At 42.5% G+C, this 26,989-nt stretch overlaps 1 protein-coding gene and 3 non-coding genes across 7 annotated transcripts in view; 3 read left to right on the top strand and 1 right to left on the bottom strand.

The window, feature by feature from the left end:
• Window positions 1–26,989, top strand: part of AGBL2 (AGBL carboxypeptidase 2) — a 182,489-nt gene that overhangs the window by 21,672 nt on the left and 133,828 nt on the right. For all 4 annotated transcript variants that reach the window (XM_068260392.1, XM_068260391.1, XM_068260390.1 and 1 more), the window contains 5 exons: window positions 1,051–1,176; window positions 12,300–12,488; window positions 12,599–12,703; window positions 14,896–15,046; window positions 16,348–17,130. In XM_068260392.1, coding sequence (XP_068116493.1) covers window positions 1,051–1,176; window positions 12,300–12,488; window positions 12,599–12,703; window positions 14,896–15,046; window positions 16,348–17,130 — 1,354 coding nt within the window. The remainder of the gene's footprint in view (window positions 1–1,050; window positions 1,177–12,299; window positions 12,489–12,598; window positions 12,704–14,895; window positions 15,047–16,347; window positions 17,131–26,989) is intronic.
• On the top strand, window positions 19,761–19,924 carry LOC137539327 (U1 spliceosomal RNA). The gene has a single exon (XR_011025021.1). It is a non-coding gene; the product is annotated as a U1 spliceosomal RNA (small nuclear RNA).
• LOC137539332 (U1 spliceosomal RNA) lies at window positions 22,105–22,274 on the bottom strand. Its single transcript, XR_011025025.1, has one exon. It is a non-coding gene; the product is annotated as a U1 spliceosomal RNA (small nuclear RNA).
• LOC137539317 (U1 spliceosomal RNA) lies at window positions 26,732–26,895 on the top strand. Its single transcript, XR_011025012.1, has one exon. It is a non-coding gene; the product is annotated as a U1 spliceosomal RNA (small nuclear RNA).

Raw genomic sequence — 26,989 nt, 5'->3', positions numbered from 1 at the left:
AGGTGGGCTCCCTCCTTAGATTCCATCCTGTCCCTGAGCTTGTTCACTTGTGCCCCAAAACAAGATCGCTTTCTTGCCTCTCTACAAAGGGTTCCCACAAATGCGATCTTTCCACATGAAGATACTGTGCAGTTCACACTACTGCATGTCATGCCCTCTCTGTGTCTCATGGTAACTCATTCCCTATCACATACCTACTCACATATTCGCCTATTTATTAACTGCAACACTAGGTTTGTGTTGTACGTTGTAACTTGCAGTAGTTATCGCCTTCAATATGTGGGCTGTACCATTAGACCATTGTGTCTTAGGATAGCGAAGTATTATAGGAGCAGTCAAAACACTTCAGGGAATGTCTCAAATGTTGCTAAAGAGGAAAGATAGTAGTAGGGGAAAAATGAGAAGTAAAAAAAATAGAAGATAGATCAAGAAATGGTTGATACTCGCATGCAAATTTGTTCATATATGATCCAACGTGAGCCTGCAGGTCATCATCTTTACGACTGGCAGACAGTATACCAACTGCCTTTATCTATAAACACATTCACTAACAATGTGATAGGTCAAAAGTTTTTTTTTATGTACATATATGCACAGAGGGAGATGTAGCTTCCTTGGCAGTTGGACACAGCCGCTATTTCCCACAATGCAATGAGGTTCACAGCAGACAAGAAACTGTCAGGACCCTGGACCTGACATCACACTATGGGAGGGGTTTCATCACAATATGAGCCACACAGACCCCCTGATGATCTATTTGAGAAAACTTAAAGATTTCTCATGGGAAAGGGGGTATCGGCGACTGATTGGGAAGAAGTTCAGTCCAGGGTGTAAGTTCCTCTTAAACTTTTTTTGTCCCCTCCCCAGGGACATATTGTATGACTTGCGGACTTATTTTATTGTTACAGTTAAATTTAATATAAAGTGAACCCTGATTGGTTGCTTTGCAGACTCAGTGTCTGAGCTTTGTTCTATATAAATTACTGTACTTCTATCTTTTCCATGAACTACCAAACAGCATCATTTATGTACCGTATGCATTTATTTCAGAAAATAAAGCAAACGATGAAGAGATTTTATTGCGACCAGCGCGGCGAAACAGGAGGAAGGACCAATCAGCCACTGACAGCGAATCAGACAGATTTTCCTGCCCAGACGACCAAAAGAAATTGATCTGTATGATTTTAACTTCCAGTTTGGCCGCTATTCCATAACTGCACCAGAGGGTGGCACTGTATTTTGTACAGGCAATCAAGTGGCAAATATTAAAAATAACACCAGAATAGTGATGGGCATGTCTAGGAGAACTTGTGTAGAAGCATGTGGTTTGTTTGATCAGCTAATAGATTTGCAAAGGTCTGAATTGCTGTGATCACATCCTGCTTTAGCACATGATCATGACTAGCAAATCAGGGACTTGCATATATGGGCAGCACAGTTGTGTAGTGGTTAGCACTCTTGCCTTGCTGTGCTGGGTCAATAAATTTATATAGCTAGAAATGTAGTTGCAGTTTGGCTCCTGTACCCCTAACACAATAAGGGGGAAAGTTAACCCTTAGATATACATAGACGCCACTAAATAAAATTGTTAGGGTCACACACCTTCTAAGGTATACCAAACTTTCTTTATTGTTGCATAACTACACAAACCCAACATAAATACCCACAATACCATCACATAGATCCCAACATTTTAAAACCAGCAATTGCAGAGCCTTCACAGCTGTATGCATGTAAACAATGTAAAGTGATGCACATATATAGGTATAATTTCTCCTGGCCAGGAATAAACTACGCCACCATCACATTCGTCCGCGCATACTTCCTCCTTTCACACTTGTGCCACAGCTGTTATAACTCATTGGGGGCCCCCCCCTGTGTCAGAGCAATGGTGTCCAGTGCACTGTAATCAGGCAAGATAATGTTCCATTCACTGTGCACAGTTCATCTGCCGCCGCTTATAGCCTGGCAGCATAGGTTGATCTCACCCCTCCAGTTGTCAGCTATTATCCTCGGTATGTCCCGGGTCCTTAGTTGGATAGCCAGTCACTCCTGCTTTATTCGCGCTGGGGTCAGCACGACCACCTCACAGCGCTATTCCCGCTAGGTAGAGGACGCCAGCCCGGGATCCCACTGGTAACGTGTGAGAGGGATGCTGCGTCACACGCATCCGCTTTGGCTCCGCCCACCGACGCGTTTCACGTCCTCATTGGACGTTTCATCAGGGTGTGTCCATGCCTCCTTCTACCCCGTCCTATGTATCCTCCTTGGCCCCGCCCCTTGTCTCCGTAGCCATACCATTTGCATTGATCTGTGCAGAGCATTTTTTCAGGGGTGGGTTTAATACGGATAGCATATATTCCATAGGGATTGTTATGCAATAAGCGCACATTGACAGCATACAACAGTATGATGTTCTCAGGGCAAATTAAAGTTATAGCAGTTTCTTTCTTTTATACATAGTTCCAGATCACGGATATCGGCAATAGCAGTGTGTGGATTAAACAGTATCCCAATTATTTATTTTTCTGATATGAAATGTTTTTTCCAAAGTTGCTCAGATACATATTAGCATTCCCTCCATCCTGTCTTAGCAGCATACAGAGATGTTTTGTATCTTATATATGTGTGATACACACTTAAAGGCACAGTCCATAGCCATGGCACAATCCATGCGCTGCGGTTCCACGCATACCTCATGCCCTACTCACGGACATAATCTAATCATAAGGTTCAAATTTATCATCTCACATATAATTCAACGTGGGGGGGGATCACTATATAGCTAGCTGTATCTATTTGCCCTGAGGAAGGGGGATAGGTCCAATTCTGCATTCAATCCACCCGGAGTTACACTCCCAAGTTTGAAGATCCACATAGCTTCTTTGCAGTAAAGGACCTCATCAAAGTCACCCCTTCTCCCAGAAATTTTTAAACCATAAATTCCCCTAACTGAGGTCCCCCTCAGGCTGTTCTGATGATGGTCCCTGTAGTGATCATAGATTATTCCTGTAGCCTTCCCACTTGTAATTCAACAGAAATGTTCCAATACTCTCTCTTTTAATGCTCTTTTTTGTTTTGCCAATGTATTTTAGACCGCAAGGGCACTGGGAAGTATGCGCGGACGAATGTGATGGTGGCGTAGTTTATTCCTGGCCAGGAGAAATTATACCTATATATGTGCATCACTTTACATTGTTTACGTGCATACAGCTGTGAAGGCTCCGCAATTGCTGGTTTTAAAATGTTGGGATCTATGTGATGGTATTGTGGGTATTTATGGGGGGTTTGTGTAGTTATGAAACAATAAAGAAAGTTTGGTATACCTTAGAAGGTGTGTGACCCTAACAATTTTATTTAGTGGTGTTGCTGTGCTGGGTCCCCAGTTTGAAACCCAGCCCATAGGTGCCTGCATCTGTTGCAGTATAGCCAAACTTCTTATTAGAAGGTGTTGGTGGGATGTTATTATGGCTGCACATTACAGGGAGACATGGCTACAATTGTTGAAGGGAGGGCGTCATTGGATAAACATGGCTAAACTTGTTATTAGAAGGTGTTGGTGGGATGTTGTTATGGCTGCACGTTACAGGGAGACAATATGGCTGCACTTATTGAAGGGAGGGCGTCATTGGATAGACATGGCTACGTTTGTTATTAGAAGGTGTTGGGAGACAATGTGGCTGTACTTGTTGAAGGTAGGGCGTCATTGATGGACATGGCTAAATGTCTTATTAGATGGTGAGGGTAAGGCTCAACACACACCATACAATCTTGGTTGTTCAATCTTACCACTTTCATGTATAAAGGTGGCCACACACCATACAATCTTGGTTGTTCAATCTTACCACTTTCATGTATAAAGGTGGCCACACACCATACAATTTTTTTTAAATATCTGTTCAATTTAAGAATTGCAATCAATTTTTCTGACTGTATTCCAAAAGAAGGTGGCGTCTACACAATAAAAAATGTAAATATGAGTCCCCAGTCTGTAAAGTAATATTCCTGCAACTTGACAGTAGCGAATTATATCAGCAGTATCCTCCAAAGGTGTACTATCCGCCACCACACCACCAGGAAACAGACTCACCAGATCCTCAGACCTCAAAGGAGGTCTAATAACGCGTTGGGACACTTAGGGCCGTCCCCCACCTCCTCTGGTTATTGTCCGCCTTTACCTTCGACCCGATATCTCATACAAACATATGCGTCAGCACATATACTCCTCAAAGGAAGAAAAAGCTGACATAGGATAATACTGTAAAACTTTAATAAAATTTAAAAACAAGTTGCACTCACAATGCGTAGACTCAATGTATGGGCTCAGAGTTTTTTTGTCACGGGTTCTCCCCCGTTTAAGTTGGGCTCCGGCTGCCTTTCTGTGTCTTTCCGGATCTGCGTGGATGGTGCCAAGTGCGCACTAGCTTCCCCCACCGCCGTTTAGGACGCCAGCCAGACGCTCCTCACTCAGTTTGCTTTACTCTCACTTCCGCGTCTAAGCCCCGCCCGACATGTTTCGTCATAAAGACTCATCAGGAGCTGGGGCTTGACGCGTTCATGAGAGCTTAAATACCTCCTCCTCCCTATCGTGGCCCAGTGCGTTCCATGCCTCAGCATGATGCGCACTATGCGTCCCATCAGAGCGGACCCAATCACGTGCTTCAGTTTTCTGTGGCCTGCGCATGCGTGCCTACCAGACTAGGGGCACCATGCGCTCCACAGTAACAACGTGCGTCACACTCTGCGTTCCGGCTTTTGTAGTTCCGGATTCCGTAGGCTAACTACTCTATGTGAACAGGAATTCTAGTTTAAAAGATATATATATATATATATATATATATATATATATATATATATATATATATATATATATATATATATATATATATATATATATATATATATATATATATATATATATATATATATATATATATATATATATATATATATAGTCTCTTCAGGTACATCATAAGAGACACCCTCTCCCCACCGCTTCTCAATAACCACATATTGTTGTTATTCCTATGCTTGCAATCCCCGCAGCCCACATAAAGGGGAAGTGCTCGTTTACATTACAGTGGATATACATTAACAGTTTCTGCATCCTTTACAGTGAAGTGAACATTTTTTAACACCTTTATGACAATCCTACATATATTACTTTACTATGTGTATGTATCTCCCCCATCCTATATGCGTATTACTCCATACCCTTACTTCCCCAGCAGGATACTCTTCATTTATGTTTTAAGTGCATATTTTGCCCCCCCCCCCTCCTCTCTCTCATTCCCCTAGGTGACCCTTAATAGGTAAACCCCCCCATGTTTGGGTCCTATAATAACTCTGAATTGTGATAATCAACCCAAAAAAACAAATTTAAACAACAATCTTCAAACACCATGATATACGTGATAGGTAGCAAACTTCCACCCCTCCCCCCTTCCATGTAAAGACCCCCTTATAGCACTCGAATATAATCCTTGGTCCCAAACATTGGTAGGGTCCTATCAAAGGGTCACATATTTCAATCCCCCAAAAAGCATGCTATATCCTCATCTATGTTTAAACCTTGGGGTTCAAGGGTATCTAGATTATATATCCACCTAGTCTCTGCCTGTGATATGGCTTTAGTTTTATTACAACCCCTCCAGCTGGGTATAAGTTTATAGATGCCACAAAAAGACATCTGTTTTGGATCACATGCGTGGGTATCCCCAAAATGTGCAGACAAGCTATGGGTGGGGAAACCTTTAGTTACATTCCTTGTATGTTCCCCCATCCGTTCTTTTAAGGTTCTTGTGGTACGTCCTACATACTGGCGTCCACATGGGCACCATGCCAGATATACCACAAATTTGTCATTACAGCTAATGAACTGTCTAATTTTGAATATTTTTCCATTGCTTGATGATCTAATTTCTGTGGTTTTTACGGGCTTGCTTTCTCTACATGATTTACACGTCTTACATGGATAGAAGCCAGGTCTCTGCCATCCTGATGGGAGAAGGGATTTTTTTGGGGGGTTCAACACAGCTAGGGGCTACCATATTTCTCAAGTTAGGGGCCTTACGGTAAATAAATTTGGGTCTGTCCGGAATTATAGTTCTAAGAAAAGGGTCTGTTTCCAAAATTCTCCAATGTTTCTGGATAATACTTTGTAGATGTCTATATTGACTACTAAATCCTGTTACGAAGGCACATTGATAATTCTGTGCTTCCCCATCTTCTTTATCTTTATTTCTATTTTGAATCAATAGCGCCCTTTCTCTCCCTCTGATCTCTTCTATTTCTATATCTAGTTGGTCATTTGAATACCCCTTCTCTATAAATCTTTGTTTAAGAGTATTGGCCTGAGTGTCATATTGTTCTATTTCAGTGCAGTTCCTTCGTATGCGGAGGAACTGCCCTTTGGGTATGTTTCTTTTCCATTGTGGGTGGTGACAACTGTTGGTAGGTATAAACCCATTTCGATCTGTGGGTTTGAAGTAGGTGATAGTTTGTATATTTCCTCCTATATTCAGGAGTTCTAAATCCAAAAATTTGATTTTTTTCCATACTTTTGGTAGCAGTGAGAGTAATCCCCAGATCGTTTAAATTAATTTCCTCCAAAAAACTTTCCAGTGCTAGGTGCCCTCCCCCCCCATATGAAAAACAGGTCTTCTATAAAACGATGCCACGTTTTAATATTGTCATTACCCATTACAATTTGTTCCTCCCACCTACCCATAAATAAATTTATGGGGACGGCCCATAATTAGCGGCATCAGATCAGTGACACACAAATTAGGACAATATATAGATGAATATTTACAGCCTCTTGTGGCTAAATTACCACATGTTTTGAAAGATACAAAACATTTTTTGCAAGTAGTGGACGGTTACAAAATGAAAGAGGGGGATATTATGGTGACGGCCGATGTGGCATCGCTGTACACTAACATCAAACATGAATTGGGGTTGGAGGCAGTCAATTATTATATGCAACAAGATAATAGTCTTAAAAAAGAACAGGGGGAGTATATTCTCAGATTGTTGGACTTTGCGTTGAAATCAAATTACTTTTGGCACAATCACAATTACTATACACAGCACAGGGGATGTGCCATGGGGGCTAGCCACGCCCCCAGTGTGGCAAATTTATTTATGGGTAGGTGGGAGGAACAAATTGTAATGGGTAATGACAATATTAAAACGTGGCATCGTTTTATAGCTGACCTGTTTTTCATATGGGGGGGGAGGGCACCTAGCACTGGAAAGTTTTTTTGGAGGAAATTAATTTAAACGATCTGGGGATTACTCTCACTGCTACCAAAAGTATGGAAAAAATCAAATTTTTGGATTTAGAACTCCTGAATATAGGAGGAAATATACAAACTATCACCTACTTCAAACCCACAGATCGAAATGGGTTTATACCTACCAACAGTTGTCACCACCCACAATGGAAAAGAAACATACCCAAAGGGCAGTTCCTCCGCATACGAAGGAACTGCACTGAAATAGAACAATATGACACTCAGGCCAATACTCTTAAACAAAGATTTATAGAGAAGGGGTATTCAAATGACCAACTAGATATAGAAATAGAAGAGATCAGAGGGAGAGAAAGGGCGCTATTGATTCAAAATAGAAATAAAGATAAAGAAGATGGGGAAGCACAGAATTATCAATGTGCCTTCGTAACAGGATTTAGTAGTCAATATAGACATCTACAAAGTATTATCCAGAAACATTGGAGAATTTTGGAAACAGACCCTATTCTTAGAACTATAATTCCGGACAGACCCAAATTTATTTACCGTAAGGCCCCTAACTTGAGAAATATGGTAGCCCCTAGCTGTGTTGAACCCCCCAAAAAATCCCTTGTCCCATCAGGATGGCAGAGACCTGGCTTCTATCCATGTAAGACGTGTAAATCATGTAGAGAAAGCAAGCCCGTAAAAACCACAGAAATTAGATCATCAAGCAATGGAAAAATATTCAAAATTAGACAGTTCATTAGCTGTAATGACAAATTTGTGGTATATCTGGCATGGTGCCCATGTGGACGCCAGTATGTAGGACGTACCACAAGAACCTTAAAAGAACGGATGGGGGAACATACAAGGAATGTAACTAAAGGTTTCCCCACCCATAGCTTGTCTGCACATTTTGGGGATACCCACGCATGTGATCCAAAACAGATGTCTTTTTGTGGCATCTATAAACTTATACCCAGCTGGAGGGGTTGTAATAAAACTAAAGCCATATCACAGGCAGAGACTAGGTGGATATATAATCTAGATACCCTTGAACCCCAAGGTTTAAACATAGATGAGGATATAGCATGCTTTTTGGGGGATTGAAATATGTGACCCTTTGATAGGACCCTACCAATGTTTGGGACCAAGGATTATATTCGAGTGCTATAAGGGGGTCTTTACATGGAAGGGGGGAGGGGTGGAAGTTTGCTACCTATCACGTATATCATGGTGTTTGAAGATTGTTGTTTAAATTTGTTTTTTTGGGTTGATTATCACAATTCAGAGTTATTATAGGACCCAAACATGGGGGGGTTTACCTATTAAGGGTCACCTAGGGGAATGAGAGAGAGGAGGGGGGGGGGGCAAAATATGCACTTAAAACATAAATGAAGAGTATCCTGCTGGGGAAGTAAGGGTATGGAGTAATACGCATATAGGATGGGGGAGATACATACACATAGTAAAGTAATATATGTAGGATTGTCATAAAGGTGTTGAAAAATGTTCACTTCACTGTAAAGGATGCAGAAACTGTTAATGTATATCCACTGTAATGTAAACGAGCACTTCCCCTTTAAGTGGGCTGCGGGGATTGCAAGCATAGGAATAACAACAATATGTGGTTATTGAGAAGCGGTGGGGAGAGGGTGTCTCTTATGATGTACCTGAAGAGACTATGTATATATATATATATATATATATATATATATATATATATATATATATATCTATCTTTTAAACTAGAATTCCTGTTCACATAGAGTAGTTAGCCTACGGAATCCGGAACTACAAAAGCCGGAACGCAGAGTGTGACGCACGTTGTTACTGTGGAGCGCATGGTGCCCCTAGTCTGGTAGGCACGCATGCGCAGGCCACAGAAAACTGAAGCACGTGATTGGGTCCGCTCTGATGGGACGCATAGTGCGCATCATGCTGAGGCATGGAACGCACTGGGCCACGATAGGGAGGAGGAGGTATTTAAGCTCTCATGAACGCGTCAAGCCCCAGCTCCTGATGAGTCTTTATGACGAAACATGTCGGGTGGGGCTTAGACGCGGAAGTGAGAGTAAAGCAAACTGAGTGAGGAGCGTCTGGCTGGCGTCCTAAACGGCGGTGGGGGAAGCTAGTGCGCACTTGGCACCATCCACGCAGATCCGGGAGGACACAGAAAGGCAGCCGGAGCCCAACTTAAACGGGGGAGAGCCCGTGACAAAAAAAACTCTGAGCCCATACATTGAGTCTACGCATTGTGAGTGCAACTTGTTTTTAAATTTTATTAAAGTTTTACAGTATTATGCTATGTCAGCTTTTTCTTCCTTTGAGGAGTATATGTGCTGACGCATATGTTTGTATGAGATATTGGGTCGAAGGTAAAGGCGGACAATAACCAGAGGAGGTGGGGGACGGCCCTAAGTGTCCCAACGCGTTATTAGACCTCCTTTGAGGTCTGAGGATCTGGTGAGTCTGTTTCCTGGTGGTGTGGTGGCGGATAGTACACCTTTGGAGGATACTGCTGATATAATTCGCTACTGTCAAGTTGCAGGAATATTACTTTACAGACTGGGGACTCATATTTACATTTTTTATTGTGTAGAGGCCACCTTCTTTTGGAATATTGTTGAATGTTAATATTGAAGGGGCAGCTCCAATATATACAGTATTTAGGTGTAGCGCTTATCTCTGTGCAAATATCATTTTTTCTGACTGATTGTAACATTTCAAAAATATGACCAATGTACCACACACCTATGTTAAATTTTTCCCCAATTATGATAAAAATGATTGGAAACTCTGACAAAATTGCTAGGGTGTGTATATTAATAAATTGTCAATCTAACACACACCATACAGTCTTTAGAGATATTGAAGAAAAATATCTGGCATTCCGGATAAATAAAAATCGAAAAAAACAGGAAATCCGATCGGATTTTTCAGTCGAATGAAAAAAAGCTTTAGATTTTTTTCGGGAGATCCGATCGTTTTTATCGAATTGCTGTAAAATTATATCATTTATTGTATCGTGTGTGGCCACCTTTAGAGCTTATCCATTCAATCATTCAAGGTATTTTCAATCTGTTGGCCCTTATACTACATAGATTTGGTAAATCTGTACAACCAAGATTGTATGGTGTGTTGAGCTTAATGGTGGCCACTAATGATCCAATCTTTTACATCCAATCTTACCATTTCTATGTAGTATAGGGGAACTGCCTATAGTATTAATTCAATATATTTACTCAGTTTACTCTTCTACTACATAGATTTGGTAAAATTGGATGAAAAAGATTGGATCATCAGTGGCCACCTTTATGGTGCCCATACATGGTACAATTTTTTTCATCCAATCTTACCATTTCTATATAGTATACGGGTAAATTAAGTGAATATACTCAAAGGATAATTTAGGCAGTTCCTTTATATTACATAGAAATGGTAAGATTGGATAAAAAGAATTGTACCATATATGGGCACCATAAGGGGTGTTGTTATGGCTGCACATTATAGGAAGACATTATGGCTACACTAGTTGAAGGGAGGACATTATTGGATGTACATGGCTACACTTATTAGATGGTGAGGGGAAGGGGTGTTGTTATGCCTGCACATTATAGGAAGACATTATGGCTACACTAGTTGAAGGGAGGACATTATTGGATGTACATGGCTACACTTATTAGATGGTGAGGGAAAGGGGTGTTGTTATGCCTGCACATTATAGGAAGACATTATGGCTACACTAGTTGAAGGGAGGGCATTATTGGATGTACATGGCTACACTTATTAGATGGTGAGGGGAAGGGGTGTTGTTATGCCTGCACATTATAGGAAGACATTATGGCTACACTAGTTGAAGGGAGGGCATTATTGGATGTACATGGCTACACTTATTAGATGGTGAGGGAAAGGGGTGTTGTTATGCCTGCACATTATAGGAAGACATTATGGCTACACTAGTTGAAGGGAGGGCATTATTGGATATACATGGCTACACTTATTAGATGGTGAGGGGAAGGGGTGTTGTTATGCCTGCACATTATAGGAAGACATTATGGCTACACTAGTTGAAGGGAGGACATTATTGGATGTACATGGCTACACTTATTAGATGGTGAGGGAAAGGGTTGTTGTTATGCCTGCACATTATAGGAAGACATTATGGCTACACTAGTTGAAGGGAGGACATTATTGGATGTACATGGTTACACTTATTAGATGGTGAGGGGAAGGGGTGTTATGGCTGCTCATTATAGGAAGACATTATGGCTACACTAGTTGAAGGGAGGACATTATTGGATGTACATGGCTACACTTATTAGATGGTGAGGGGAAGGGGTGTTGTTATGCCTGCACATTATAGGAAGACATTATGGCTACACTAGTTGAAGGGAGGACATTATTGGATGTACATGGCTACACTTATTAGATGGTGAGGGGAAGGGGTGTTGTTATGGCTGCTCATTATAGGAAGACATTATGGCTACACTAGTTGAAGGGAGGACATTATTGGATGTACATGGCTACACTTATTAGATGGTGAGGGGAAGGGGTGTTGTTATGCCTGCACATTATAGGAAGACATTATGGCTACACTAGTTGAAGGGAGGACATTATTGGATGTACATGGCTACACTTATTAGATGGTGAGGGGAAGGGGTGTTGTTATGCCTGCACATTATAGGAAGACATTATGGCTACACTAGTTGAAGGGAGGGCATTATTGGATGTACATGGCTACACTTATTAGATGGTGAGGGGAAGGGGTGTTGTTATGGCTACACATTATAGGAAGACATTATGGCTACACTAGTTGAAGGGAGGGCATTATTGGATATACATGGCTACACTTATTAGATGGTGAGGGGAAGGGGTGTTGTTATGGCTGCACATTATAGGAAGACATTATGGCTACACATTATAGGAAGACATTATGGCTACACTAGTTGAAGGGAGGGCATTATTGGATATACATGGTTACACTTATTAGATGGTGAGGGGAAGTGGTGTTGTTATGGCTGCACGTTGGAGATTTTTATTACTCTCCTCTCCCTTCAGACTCGCTGTTACTGGAAAGCGCTGGTTTTAAGAGCAGACAGATCATCTTCGATAATCAAAAAGGACAGATAATCCCACGTCTCAGGGAGCCCCGGGATTTGTTCTCCACCTCCAGGGAAAATGGACACCTGCAGCCTCCACGCTGGCCCACCGAATGTGAGGTCATTTCTGAAAACATCACTCATATTGGTAATGATCATTTAAGAAAGATTTATAACATGCAAATGAAGCAGATCTAAACTCAGAGACTTGGCTGGCTTTACAATATGATGATTTTCTCCTCTGTCATCTCCGCATAGAATGGGATCCGCCCGGCCCTGAATTCTTCTATAAACACACCGGCAAGGAAGCCATGCCACCAGTTTCCTTGAAAGAAGGCACAGTGGTGTATGAAATCAGACCAGGTAACCATGTCATATTTAACCCCTTCCTAATGGCAACAAACATTCTAGAATGTCTCATTTGCCAGAGACCTTGCTCTCAGACCCAGATCATGCGCGACCCTCCTGAGGGAACATTACAAATGTATGCTATCATATTTGGCACAGGAGTGACTTGGAAATTTCTGCAGGAACGGCCGTCTCCAGTCCTTACACTAACTTCACCCTTCTTCAAGCATATCACTATCATTCCTGCCCATGCCTAACACTAGCCCCCCTCTCTATGCCTAACACTAACCTACCTCTCCATGCCCAATGCTATCCACCCCCCTCTGCACTCCTAACACTAGCATCCCTCTCCATGCCCAACTATATTCTCCCTCCCCATACCTAATATTAACCTCCCTCTCCATGCCTTATGCTATCCACCCCCCTCTGTACTCCTAACACTAGCACCCCCTCCACTCTCCATGCCTAACACTAACCTCCCTCTCCATGGCCAATGGTATCCACCCCCCTCTGCACTCCTAACACTAGCATCCCTCTATATGCCTAACTATATACTCCTTCCCCATACCTAATATTAACTTCCCTCTCCATGCCTAATGCTGTCCACCCACATCGGCACTACTAACACTAGCATCCCTCTCCATGGCTAATGCTGTCCACCCACATCGGCACTACTAACACTAGCATCCCTCTCCATGCCCAACTATATACTCCCTCTCCATACCTAATATTAACCTCCTTCTCCATGCCTAATGCTATCCACCCCACTCTGAACTCATAACACTAGCATCCCCCCTCTCCATGCCTAACACTAACCTAACACTAGGGCTCCATGGCCAATGCTATCCACCCCCTCTGCACTCCTAACACTAGCATCCCTCTCCATGCCTAACACTTTATCCTTCCTCCCCTACCTAATATTAACCTCTCTCTCCATGCCTAATGCTGTCCACCCACCTCTGCACTACTAACACTAGCCCCCCCCCTCTCCATGCCTAACACTAACCTCCCTCTCCATGGCCAATGCTATCCACCCCCTCTGCACTCCTAACACTAGCATACCTGTCCATGCCTAACACTTACTAACATTAACCTTCCTCCTCTCTCTTACCTCTTTGGCCTTTAATGTTTGGAATGTTATTGTGACCAGTGTCTGATGCCATCTCATTATCTGTGTGGTGGCAGACATCTGTGAGTCTTTGGGCCATATGCTATTCCCTTTGCTCCTGAGTTTTCTACAAGGAGATCATTTTTCATCTTATTTTTAAAAATATATATATTTTTTCAGAACTGTAATTTCTTGCATATTGGGAGCGTTAAAAGCATTTTATTGGTAAGATTTGAAAATATCTGCTTGGAGAAAACTCAAGAGAAAAGTTAATTGGATATGGCACATTGTGTTTGTGCAGTCGGTGGCTACAGGCAGTCAGAAATTCTGGTTGGATACAACATTAGTAAAGTGCTGAAGAATTACTGCCGCTTGTATAATTACCGTATCTCAAATGGATGCTTTGACAGTCTGTCAGCCCTTTTCAATGCTAGTGTGTGTGTGTATATATATATATATATATATATATATATATATATATATATATATATATATATATATATATATATATATATATATATATATATATATATATATATATATATATATATATTCACACAGCGCTGACTTCTTCCGCAGAGTAGCATTGTTGCTAACTGTCCCTCAGAGGAGCTCCCAGACTAATCCCTACCATAGCCATATATCCATTGCAGTATAAGACCAGTTTTTTTTTAGAGCGAAGCCAATTAACTTATCTGTATATTTTCGGGATGTGAGAGGAAACCAGAGTGCCCAGAGGAAACCCACATAGACACGAGAACATACAAACTCCGTGCAGATAGTACCCTGGGTGGTATTCGAACCAGGGACCCAGCGCTGCAAGGCGAGAGTGCTGCTAACCATTACGTCACTGTGGCCACAAATAAAATGCTATAATTAACCTTGAAGTCACCGTTCAGTTGGCAGATTGTTTCCTAAGCAGTTAGTTGTGGCCTAAAAAGACATAATGGGGATAGATAACAGAAACAGTTGGGTCATGGTGTGTTGTCTATGTTAAGTAATATATTTAGTAACATACACATTGCCGTATGGTGATTCTGGTGTGAAGACAGCGTTATATATTCTGTAATACCCTTTGAGTGGTTGGTTCTTCTTGCAGCTTTCAAAGGATCTTACTTTATCGGTTCCCGAGCTGGTGGACGTCGCTGTGCCACTAACAAGTCTTATGTGAACGTGGACGGCAAAAACAATAACGACCTGCAGTTCGAATCTCGATTTGAAAGTGGTAATCTCCAGAAAGCTGTCAAAGTGTGAGTTGATGAATCCCCTATTTGGATATTTCGGGGATTTGCATACCTTTTTCAATATTATCAATAACTGTATTCTTCTTGGATTCCTAAGGGATAATATACTGTATTTATTCTTAGTGATTATATAACACCAACATGGCAGTTTACAGAGTACAGACAGCTACACGCGTCATTTCCTGTTCACGGAAGAGTGTGTAGTCTAAAGGTCCTATAAATAGAGCCTTGTGTCATAAACGGATTCAAAATGAAAGTACAGTGATGTCAGAATCCCTTGTCTATTAGTCCTTAGGAAGTCTCAAACAGTTGCTCGAAGCCAAGGTTGTCCAACTCCAGTCCTTATAAGGAACTTTGCCTATGAAAGCTGTCATATTGATTTCCTTCTAAACAATACCAGTTGCCTGGCAGTGCTGCTGATCTTTCTAATCTGTAGGGTCTAAATCACACACCTGAAACAAGCATGCAGTTAATGTTGTCATATTTGGCATAGACATCTAATCTGTATGCTTGTTCAGGGTCTATGGTGTAAAATGTTAGAGACAGAGTATCAGCAGGACAGCCAGGCAATGTGCATTGTTTAAAAGGAAGCAAACATGTCAGCCTCCCTATCCTTCTCAGCTTGGGTTCCCTTTCAGGGCCTAATTGACATATAGGCAGGAATAAGGCAAGGTTTGGTTTAGCAGGTAAAATGGTTCTGCCTGTCCCAAAATACAAGTATAGAATCGGCCTTCGAAGACAGACATTGGACAACCATGCTTAGAGAAAACCTGAATAAATCCCAGGTAACAAAAATATGATAAAAACGACATAATTAGAGACAATGTATATTTAAAAAAAAGATGTCTAAATATTTCCAAACTGCAAAGATAGGAGCAGGTGTGAAAAGGCAAATTTGTCCTAAGCATAAGGTGGAGAGAGCTTTCCTATTGGTCATTAAAACCATCTATCTTATTAAGAGACCAGTAGAGAGTCTTGAAAGTTTAAAAAAGAGGAAATTCCTTCTGACATTAAGGATTTTCGACTGACATTCTTAGCAAGTTGCCGTTTTCCAGTGTCTGTAGCTCAAAAAGATGATTTATCATGCAGTTTTTATTGAAGATAACTTAAAAATATGAACATTATCATTATGTGCTCTGGTTACATTGCCCTGGTTTATATGCTACACGGCCAGTCTATTCCAGTGCTAACTACCCTAGAATTGTAAAGGGGAGCCAACTTACAGCCAACCTTAAAACTCCATAAAGACGATTCTAAGCCAAGTATTCATTATATATGACTTTCTGTGTCTTCTCTTACCTCTTCAGAGGAACTTATGAGTATGAGCTGACACTACGGACTGACCTCTACACCAGCAAGCACACCCAATGGTTCTACTTCCAGGTGAAGAACACCAAGATGGGTGTCCCGTACCGTTTCACCATCACCAACCTGATGAAGAGTAGCAGCCTATACAACATGGGCATGAAGCCTCTTTTGTATTCGGAACATGATGCCACACTCAGAGGGGAAGGCTGGAAGAGAATAGGGGAAGACATAAAGTACTATCGCAGCTCTCACAGTCAACAAGGTGGCTCTTCGTACTCCCTGACATGGACGTTTGAGTTCCCCCATGACAATGATACGTGTTATTTTACTCATTGCTATCCTTACACGTACTCTGACCTGCACAGAGATCTTCAGAGGTGGACTAGTGACCCGGCACGCTCCCAGTACTGTAAGCTGCGTGCTTTGTGCAGGAGCTTTGCTGGTAACACCGTCTATTTACTGACCATCACGTCCCCTTCCATAAACCCAGACTCAGCCAATAGTAAGAAAGCAGTGGTGGTGACAGCGAGAGTCCACCCTGGAGAGACCAATGGCTCCTGGATGATGAAAGGTTTCCTGGACTTCATTCTTAGTGACTCTCCAGATGCTCAGCTCCTCAGGGATATGTTTATTTTTAAAGTGGTTCCTATGCTGAATCCAGACGGGGTCATCGTTGGAAACTATCGCTGCTCTCTGTCTGGGAGGGACCTGAATAGGAACTATCGGAGTATGCTGAAGGACTCCTTCCCTTGTATATGGCACACCCGGGCAATGATTAAAAGGTGAGGTATGTTTCTTTGGCTTAACCTGAACATCTGGACCAGCTATTGTTAGGGCTGTACAAGTGAGCCAGTATTTATTCCCAACGGATATACTATCCAATCCAAATGAGTCGCACTGCGCCCTGCAGGTATAGCATTGTATAGCAGGGAAAATCGGCACACTTTAGAGATGAGACCAGCTATCAGAGGTAGGAACAAGCAATCTACCTAGAAACTTGGTTCAGTCCAAAAATACTCAGTGAAACATAATTTTAAAACAAACATAAATCCTGGTCTGTCTGAAAAACTTGCACCTCAGTGCAGAAGTGCACCTTTATATGTGCAGCAAAATACACACAATTCTACAATGTGTGCTCCTTGCCTAAGTGTTTGTAAACTTCTGGCTTCAACTTAATGGCTATCATTCATGAACAGGCTGTCGGTAAACAGAATCAGTGTGGGAAAACCCTGCTGGCGGATTTTTAGACTTCTGGGTGGGCATTCATGAAGATGTATCCATGTGCGGAAGCAGTGCGGTGATTCCCCGAACTAGGCTGGCGGTAGGCAGGTGGTAGGCTTGCGGAGACACGGAAGCTGCCGAGTTGATACATTTCTCCGTGTTCCGCTCTGCTGCAGCTGCCTGGGAGGTCTGTGTGTCTCCATTCATTTACATTGGTATCGCCACATCAGAGTGAGCGGTACTTCCCGACCTCACACCGCTTGCGGTGATCTTCATGAATGAACATTTTGCTACATTTGTACCGATAATCACCACACAAGGCGGTGATTTATCACTCTGCTTGGTAGTGTCATTTTTCCATGCGGAAAGAGGCTTTATGAATGCTGACTTTGCCGAGTGGTCGGTAAAGTCAGCTGTTTTAAGCATTTCCGCATGCGGAAATGCTTTATGAATGATAGCCTATATATCCTAAAAACTCAGCATAAGCAGGGAAGCAGACAAACGTCACTGTTGGATGTACAACCAGCTTTAGCCAGCAGAATCCTGCAGCCATCAGTGCTCACAAAGACAAGGTGACCATCACCAGGGATAAAATCACTGAGGAGTATGCAGGTAAAATCTCAACAGACCGTTATTGTAGCAACACAAATAAAAGTAGAAATAATCACTCACATTGTGGATCCTGCACAACAGGCTCCATTCAATTAATAAAAACCAAACCTTGAAGCACTAAAAGTGCTAATCATACAAATGGTAAAAACCTTGAGATGCCCACTCTCTAGTCAGTTCCGACCGGTTTCGGCTTTTGCCGTCCTCAGGGGTCACTAGAGATGTGAGTGATTGTTTCTACTTGAATCTGTGTTGTTATGATAAAGCAGAGGTCCCCAAACTTTTTCGGTCAAGGGCCGGGTCAACATACTTCAGGCTGCTGGGGGGCCGGAGTATACATAAAATGATGTCGAAAAGCATTACATTGAATCTAGGTATTGATTTTCCCCAATCATGATCTGAGCAGAACTCCCAGCAGCAATCATTCAGTCATGCGGCGCCCAAGGAACGTCTTTGTGCTCCAGTGAAGCATACCCAGGGGACAACCTGCCGTCCAGCTGGACAGCAGTGTCACCTGATGCAGAATTGGATTGGAATCCAGCGAATGACTGCTCGCTGGCTTCTACAGTATGTGGATGGGTGGTGCCAGCACTGCTATTCTATATGCGGGCCGCCACTATTTAAAGGTGCAGTGAGCCACATCTATAAGTTGTACATTTTGTGTTTGGGGGCCAGTGAAGAAGCCTCGGGGGCCGCATTCGGCCTGTGGGCCATAGTTTGAGGACCACTGTGATAAAGGCTTGTGGAGTACTTACCTGCATACTCATCAGTGCAGTATCCCTGGTGATGGTCACCTTGGCTTTGTGTGCACTGGGGGCTGCAGGATTCTGTATGCTAAAGCTGGTTGTACATCCAACAGTGACGTCTATCTGCTACCCTGCTAGTGCTACGTTTTTAGGATATATTTGTATGATCAATTGTCTTTTCTTTAGTGGCATCCGCTGGGGAAGCGATTGTACTTTGTTCACAGACACTTCAACTCAATATAGTAAATTGATCGATGCTATAAAAATTTGCAGGCTGTCTACCATCCATTTGCAGGCTGTCTACTTTTTAAATCCTATAGAATCTTCTGATTTATGTTCATTTTTTTAATTCTAAATGTGACAGTATTTTATTTTTCCTTATAGTGCTCTAAATTCAGTAAAGATTAAAGCAATGCAATCATTTTCATGTATTTGAGGTGGTTGTGCTTCTTACTGGAGTTCGGGTAATATGAGACAATAGCGGCAGGCAAGCTGCTCGGCTGCAGGAAGAGACACAGAGAGGACTCAGTATCACTCTACAGAAAATGGTCGTTCCTCCATAAAAGGAGTTGTGGGCGGCTGCCTGAGTGACGTCCCTTTATTCAAATAGGTCTGTTGCTGCAGTGCATTCTGGGAGTTGTTCTGTTCAGGCTAATTTGGATGTTTAAGGCTAATTTGTATTCACTGACAGCACAGCAGAATTTGCTGCTTTATGAGGATATGAAGTGTGTGGAAATAGATTTGAGAAAAAATAATATTTTTCCAGGGTCTGAAATCGCTCTCTGTTGAGTAGGGAGTGCCCAAAGTAGCAACCTCCCTGTGTAGGATTCCAACTCATACTTACCTGGCAGGGGAGACACCATGATCACGAAGGTGGTTCTCCCAGGGTGAGGCTCATCCATTGCACACCGGGTGGGTTGACCCCTGCGATTTCCCCAAATGCGGGAAACTCGACTGCATAATTTGTGGTAGTGGGGGACTGCGTTCGCGCTTTCCCCTGATCATGCTTGGTTAATATCAGAACAAATAAGTGTGATCATTTTAAGGATTGGGTGTTAAAGCAAATGCATCATGTAGTTTTTAATGTATGTAATTTATAAAAGAAAACATTTATTATGCTACATTTTGCTCATTACATATTTAAATAATATAAAGTGTTTCCTATACTTGGTCTCTATTTTAAATTGTATTAAATATGGTAAAAACGTCCCAACCCCCCCCCCCCCCCCCCCCCCCCCCCCCCCCCAAATAAATTGTAACCTATCATTCATGAACAGGCTGTCGGTAAAGAGAATCAGTGCGGGAAAACACCGCTGGCGGATTTTTAGACTTCTGGGTGGGCATTCATAAAGATGTATCCGTGTGCGGAAGCAGTGCGGAGATTCCCCGAGCTAAGATGGCGGTAGACAGGCGGTAGGCTTGCGGAGACACGGAAGCTGCCGAGTTGATACATTTCTCCGTGTTCCGCTCTGCTGCAGCTGCCTGGGAGGTCTGTGTGTCTCCATTCATTTACATTGATATCGCCACATCAAAGGGAGCGGTACTTACCGGCATCACACCGCTTGCGGTGATCTTTATGAATGAACATTTTGCTACATTTGTACCGATAATCACCGCACAAGGCGGTGATTTATCACTCTGCTTGGTAGTGTCATTTTTCCATGCGGAAAGAGGCTTTATGAATGCTGACTTTGCCGAGTGGTCGGTAAAGTCAGCTGTTTTAAGCATTTCCGCATGCGGAAATGCTTTATGAATGATAGCCATTGTAGCCCCTTATGTATAAATAGTGAAATAAAATGTTATTTCTTTAACTTTTGTATCCAGTAGATCAGCACTTTATATGTAAATAGTGAAAATATATTCTATCTATTTTACTTTTTGAAGAAACAGAGGCAGCAAAAAATTGACAAGTTTCTAAACCTTTAGAGGGGAAAAAATATAAAGAATTTAGTTTTTCCTAAACTGAGCTGTAAATGTATAATTTCATATTACTGCAAAACATAATAAAAATAATTTTATAGTAACAATATAAAGGGGATTTAAAGAGACTCCGTAACAAAAATTGCATCCTGTTTTTTATCATCCTACAAGTTCCAAAAGCTATTCTAATGTGTTCTGGCTTACTGCAGCACTTTCTGCTATCACAGTCTCTGTAATAAATCAATGTATCTTTCCCCTGTCAGACTTGTCAGCCTGTGTCTGGAAGGCTGCCAAGTTCTTCAGTGTTGTGGTTCTGCTATGAACTCCCCCTTCCAGGCCCCTCTATGCACACTGCCTGTGTATTATTTAGATTAGGGCAGCTTCTCTCTTATCTTTTACAAGCTGGATAAATCGTCCTCTGAGCTGGCTGGGCTTTCACATACTGAGGAAATTCAGACAAGGGCAAAGCTGTTTGCAGGAAGAAAAGAGCAGCCTGAAACTTCAGTGCATGAGAGATGCAGGGGGAAAGAAACACACAAATGATCTCTTGAGATTCAAAAGGAAGGCTGTATACAGCCTGCTTGTGTATGGATGTATTTTCTATGTGTGGACATACTGTACATCAACCTACTTCCTGTTTTGGTGGCCATTTTGTTTGTTTATAAACAAACTTTTTAAAACTGTTTTTAACCACTTTTAATGCGGCGGGGAGCGGCGAAATTGTGACAGAGGGTAATAGGAGATGTCCCCTAACGCACTGGTATGTTTACTTTTGTGCGATTTTAACAATACAGATTCTCTTTAATATGTAGTAAATACATGAGATGTAATATTTATAAAATCTTTAAGTATTCATTAAATATGAATACATCTCCTATGTATATACTCTGTACAGCGCTGTGGAAGATGGCGCAATATACAGTGGATACTAAATCTAAATAATACTAATATTTATAAAGCGCCAATTAATTAAATCAATTCAAGATTTATAAACCAATTTTGCATATCTTACGATTCCCTATAATGATATTGTATTTATGCTTGAAAAACATCTATGTATCCCCTTTTGATGTTGCATGTATATAGTCTGTTCCATCAGGTTGTAAGCAAACAGGATTGAAGCCTGATGAAGGCTATACAGCCGAAAGCTTGCTTACTCTTATTCTTGTAAGTTAGCCAATAAATGGTATCATCCCGACACTAAACTTCTTGCCTATAATGCTATAATATTGAATTGTTCTGATATTAACCAAGCATTATCAGGGGAAAGCGCGAACGCAGTCCCCCACTACCACAAATTATGCAGTCGAGTTTCCCGCATTTGGGGAAATCGCAGCGGTCAACCCACCCGGAGTGCAATGGATGAGCCTCACCCTGGGACATAAACATAATTTTAAAACAAAATAAATCCTGTTCTGTCTGAAAAACTTGCACCTCAGAGCAGAAGTGCGCGTTTTATCATGTGCAGCAAAATACACACAATTCTACAATGGGTATCATTCATAAAGCATTTCCGCATGCGGAAATGCTTAACACCGGTGACTTTCCCGACCACTCAGCATAAGCCCCATTCATAAAGGCTCTTTCCGCATGAAAAAGTGACAGAGCGATACATTTCCGCCTTGTGCGGAGTTTTTCTAGATTAATCTAGAAAAAGTAACAAACACATCCATTCATAAAGATTAGAGCAAGCGGTATCCGGAAGGAAAATACCGCTTGCTCGACAGTAGCGATAGGCGGGCGGAATACATATAAATGAATGGGAGGGACCTCCCAAGCAGCATCAGACAGAGCAGCGCAGGGAGGGAATCGGGCAGCTTTTAAGTTTCCGCATGCCTACCGCCACGCTGCCGCCAGCTTCCTCCAGAAAACCTCCGCACTTCTTCCGCAACAGGCAGACTTCTTTATGAATGGCCACCCAGAAGTCTTAATTACCGGTTGCGGAGAAGAACGGTGTTTTCCCGCACTACCGACAGCCTGTTTATGAATGATACCCAATGTGTGCTCCCTGCCTAAGTGTTTGTAAACTTCTGGGTTCAACTCCATATATCCTAAAAACTCAGCATAAGCAGGGAAGCAGACAAACGTCACTGTTGGATGTACAACCAGCTTTAGCCAGCAGAATCCTGCAGCCATCAGTGCTCACAAAGACAAGGTGACAATCACCAGGGATAAAATCACTGAGGAGTATGCAGGTAAAATCTCAACAGACCTTTATTGTGACAACACAAAGGTAGAAATAATCACTCACATAGGCTATCATTCATAAAGCATTTCCGCATGCGGAAATGCTTAAAACAGCTGACTTTACCAAACACTTAGCAAATTCGGCATTCATAAATGCTCTTTCCGCATGAAAAGCTGACATTACCGAGCAGAGCGATAAATCACCGCCTTGTGCAGTGATTTTCGTAACAAACGTAACAAAATGTTAATTCATAAAGAATTACGCAAGCGGTATGAGGACAGAAAATACCGCTCCCTCTTATGTGGAGATAACAATGTTAAGTTAATGTAGAGACAGACCTCCCAGGCAGCTGCAGTAGAGTGGAACACGGAGAAATGTATCAACTCCGCAGCTTGCAGTGCTCCCGCAAGCCTACCGCCTGCCTACCGACAGCCTAGTTCGGGGAATCTCCGCACTGCTATCGCAACTGGATACATTTTTATCAATTAGCAGCCAGAAGTCTAAAACACCGACATCGGTGTTTTCCCGCACAGATTCTCTTTACCGACAACACGTTTAGGAATGATAGCCATTGTGGATCCTGCACAACAGGACCCATTCAATTTATAAAAATCTTGAAGCACTAAAAGTGCTAATCATATACAAATGGTAAAAACCTTGAGATGCCCACTCTCTAGTCAGTTCCGACCGGTTTCGGCTTTTGCCGTCTTCAGGGGTCACTAGATATGTGAGTGATTGTTTCTACTTTAATCTGTGTTGTTATGATAAAGCAGAGGTCCCCAAACTTTTTCGGTCAAGGGCTGGGTCAACATACTTCAGACTGCTGGGGGGGCCGGAACATACATAAAATGATGTCGAAAAGCATTACATTGAATCTAGGTATTGATTTTCCCCAATCATCCTCGGAGCAGAACTCCCAGCAGCAATCATTCAGTCATGCTGTGCCCAAAGAACATCTTTGTGCACTGGACAGTGAAGCATACCCAGGGGACAACCTGCCGTCCAGCTGGACAGCAGTGTCACCTGATGCAGAATTGGGTTGGAAGCCAGCGAATGACTGCTCGATGGCTTCTGCAGTATGTGGATGGGTGGTGCCAGCACTGCTATTCTATATGCGGGCCGCCGATATTTAAAGGTGCAGTGTGCCACATCTATAAATTGTGCATTTTGGCTATCATATATAAAGCATTTCCGCATGCGGAAATGCTTAAAACAGCTGACTTTACCGACCACTCAGCAAAGTCAGCATTCATAAAGGCTCTTTCCGCATGCAAAAATGACACTACCGAGCAGAGTGATAAATCACCGCCTTGTGCGGTGATTATCGGAACAAATGTAGCAAAATGTTAATTCATAAAGATCACCGCAAGCGGTGTCAGGTCGGGAAGTTCCGCTCCCTCTGATGTGGCGATACCAATGCAAGTGAATGGAGACACACAGACCTCCCAGGCAGCTGCAGCAGAGCGGAACACGGAGAAATGTATCAACTCGGCAGCTTCCGTGTCTCCGCCTGCCTATCGCCAGCCTAGTTCGGGGAATCTCCGCACTGCTTCCGCACATGGATACTTTTTCATGAATGCCCACCCAGAAGTCTTAAACACCGCCAGCGGTGTTTTCCCGCACAGATTCTTTTTACCGACAAGCTGTTTATGAATGATAGCCTTTGGGTATCATTCATAAAGCATTTCCGCATGCGGAAATGCTAAAAACAGCTGACTTTACTGACCACTCGGCAAAGTCAGCATTCATAAATGCTCTTTCCGCATGAAAAAATGGCATTCCCGTGCAGAGCAATACATTTCCGCCTTGTGCAGAGTTTTTCTAGATTAATCTAGAAAAAGTAACAAACACATCCATTCATAAACATTAGAGCAAGCGGTATCCGGAAGGAAAATACCGCTTGCTCGACAGTAGCGATAGGCGGGCGGATTACATGTAAATGAATGGAACGGACCTCCCTAGCAGCATCAGGCAGAGGAGCGCACGGAGGGAATCGGGCAGCTTTTATGTTTCCGCATGTCTTCCGCCACGCTACCGCCAGCTTCCTCCAGAAAACCTCCGCACTTCTACCGCAACTTCTTTATGAATGACCACCCAGAAGTCTTAATTACCGGTTGCGAAGAACGGTGTTTTCCCGCACTACCGACAGCCTCTTTATGAATGATACCCTTTGGGCTCTATTCATAAAACCTTACCGCAAGTTTTCCGCTCAAAACAGCGGATTTTCCCGTCCATTTAGCAAAGTGGGCATTCATAAAAGCTGTTCCCGCATGAAAATCTACAATCCCCCAGCAGAGCGAGAAATTTCCGCCTTCTCCAGTGTTTTTCTAGATTTATCTAGAAAAAAGTAACAAAATGGCCATTCATAAAGTTTAGAGGAAGCGGTATGTGGACGGGAAATACCGCTTCCTCTGATTTTGCGGATTACATACAAGTGAATGGGACAGACCTCCCAGAGAGAGCAGTGCACGGAGGGACTCTGCCGGCTGAAGTGTTTCCGCATGCCTTCCGACAGCTTACCGCCAGCTTTCAGCGGGAGATCTCCGCTCTTGCATCGCAGCTTTCAAGATTTCTTTGAATGACCACCCAGAAGTGTAAAATACCGCTGCGGTATTTTACCTCCAGGAGTTTTTTCGCCACATCTTTTTTATGAATAGAGCCCTTTGTGTTTGGGGGCCAGTGAAGAAGCCTCGGGGGCCGCATTCGGCCTGTGGGCCATAGTTTGAGGACCACTGTGATAAAGGCTTGTGGAGTACTTACCTGCATACTCATCAGTGCAGTATCCTTAGTGATGGTCACCTTGGCTTTGTGTGCACTGAGGGCTGCAGGATTTTGTATGCTAAAGCTGGTTGTACATCCCACAGTGACGTCTATCTGCTACCCTGCTAGTGCTACGTTTTTAGGATATATTTGTGTGATCAATTGTCTGGAATAGAGCGTCTTGGCTGCTGATTTTCTTTAGTGGCATCCACTGGGGAAGCGTTTGTACTTTGTTCACAGACACTTCAACTCAATATAGTAAATTGATCGATGCTATAAAAATTTGCAGGATGTCTACTATCCATTTGCAGACTGTCTACTTTTAAATCCTATAGATCTTCTGATTTAAAATAAATATGCATGGGTCTTGGCAAACATCAGAAATCTAAATCTCTTGTGACAGAAGCGGTTAAACGTTAACCCCTTTTTTACTGTGTTCATTTTTTTTTATTCTAAATGTGACAGTATTTTATTTTTCCTTATAGTCCTCTAAATTCAGTAAAGATTAAAGCAATGCAATCATTTTCATGTATTTGAGGTGGTTGTGCTTCTTACTAGAGTGCAGGGTAATATGAGACAATAGCGGCAGGCAAGCTGCTCGGCTGCAGAAAGAGACACAGTGAGGATGCAGCATCACTGTACAGAGAATGATCCCTCCTCCATAAAAGGAGTTGTGGGCGGCTGCCTGAGTGACGTCACTTTATTCAAATAGGTCTGTTGCTGCAGTGCATTCTGGGAGTTGTTCTGTTCAGGCTAATTTGGATGTTTAAGGCTAATTTGTATTCACTGACAGCACAGCAGAATTTGCTGCTTTACGAGGATATGTAGTGTGTGAAAATAGAATTCAGAAAAAATATTAATTTTTCCAGGGTCTGAAATCGCTCTCTGTTGAGTAGGGAGTGCCCAAACCAGCAACCTCCCTGTGTAGGATTCCAACTCATACTTACCTGGCAGGGGAGACACCATGATCACGAAGGTGGTTCTCCCAGGGTGAGGCTCATCCATTGCACTTCGGGTGGGTTGACCCCTGCGATTTCCCCAAATGCGGGAAACTCGACTGCATAATTTGTGGTAGTGGGGGACTGCGTTCGCGCTTTCCCCTGATAATGCTTGGTTAATATCGGAACAAATAAGTGTGATCGTTTTAAGGATTGGGTGTTAAAGCAAATGCATCATATAGTTTTTAATGTATGTAAT

Source organism: Hyperolius riggenbachi, chromosome 11 (assembly GCF_040937935.1).
Source record: "Hyperolius riggenbachi isolate aHypRig1 chromosome 11, aHypRig1.pri, whole genome shotgun sequence".
Classification (NCBI taxonomy): domain Eukaryota; kingdom Metazoa; phylum Chordata; class Amphibia; order Anura; family Hyperoliidae; genus Hyperolius; species Hyperolius riggenbachi.
Note: the sequence above shows the minus strand (reverse complement) of the source record. Positions and strands in the feature narration are given on the sequence as shown.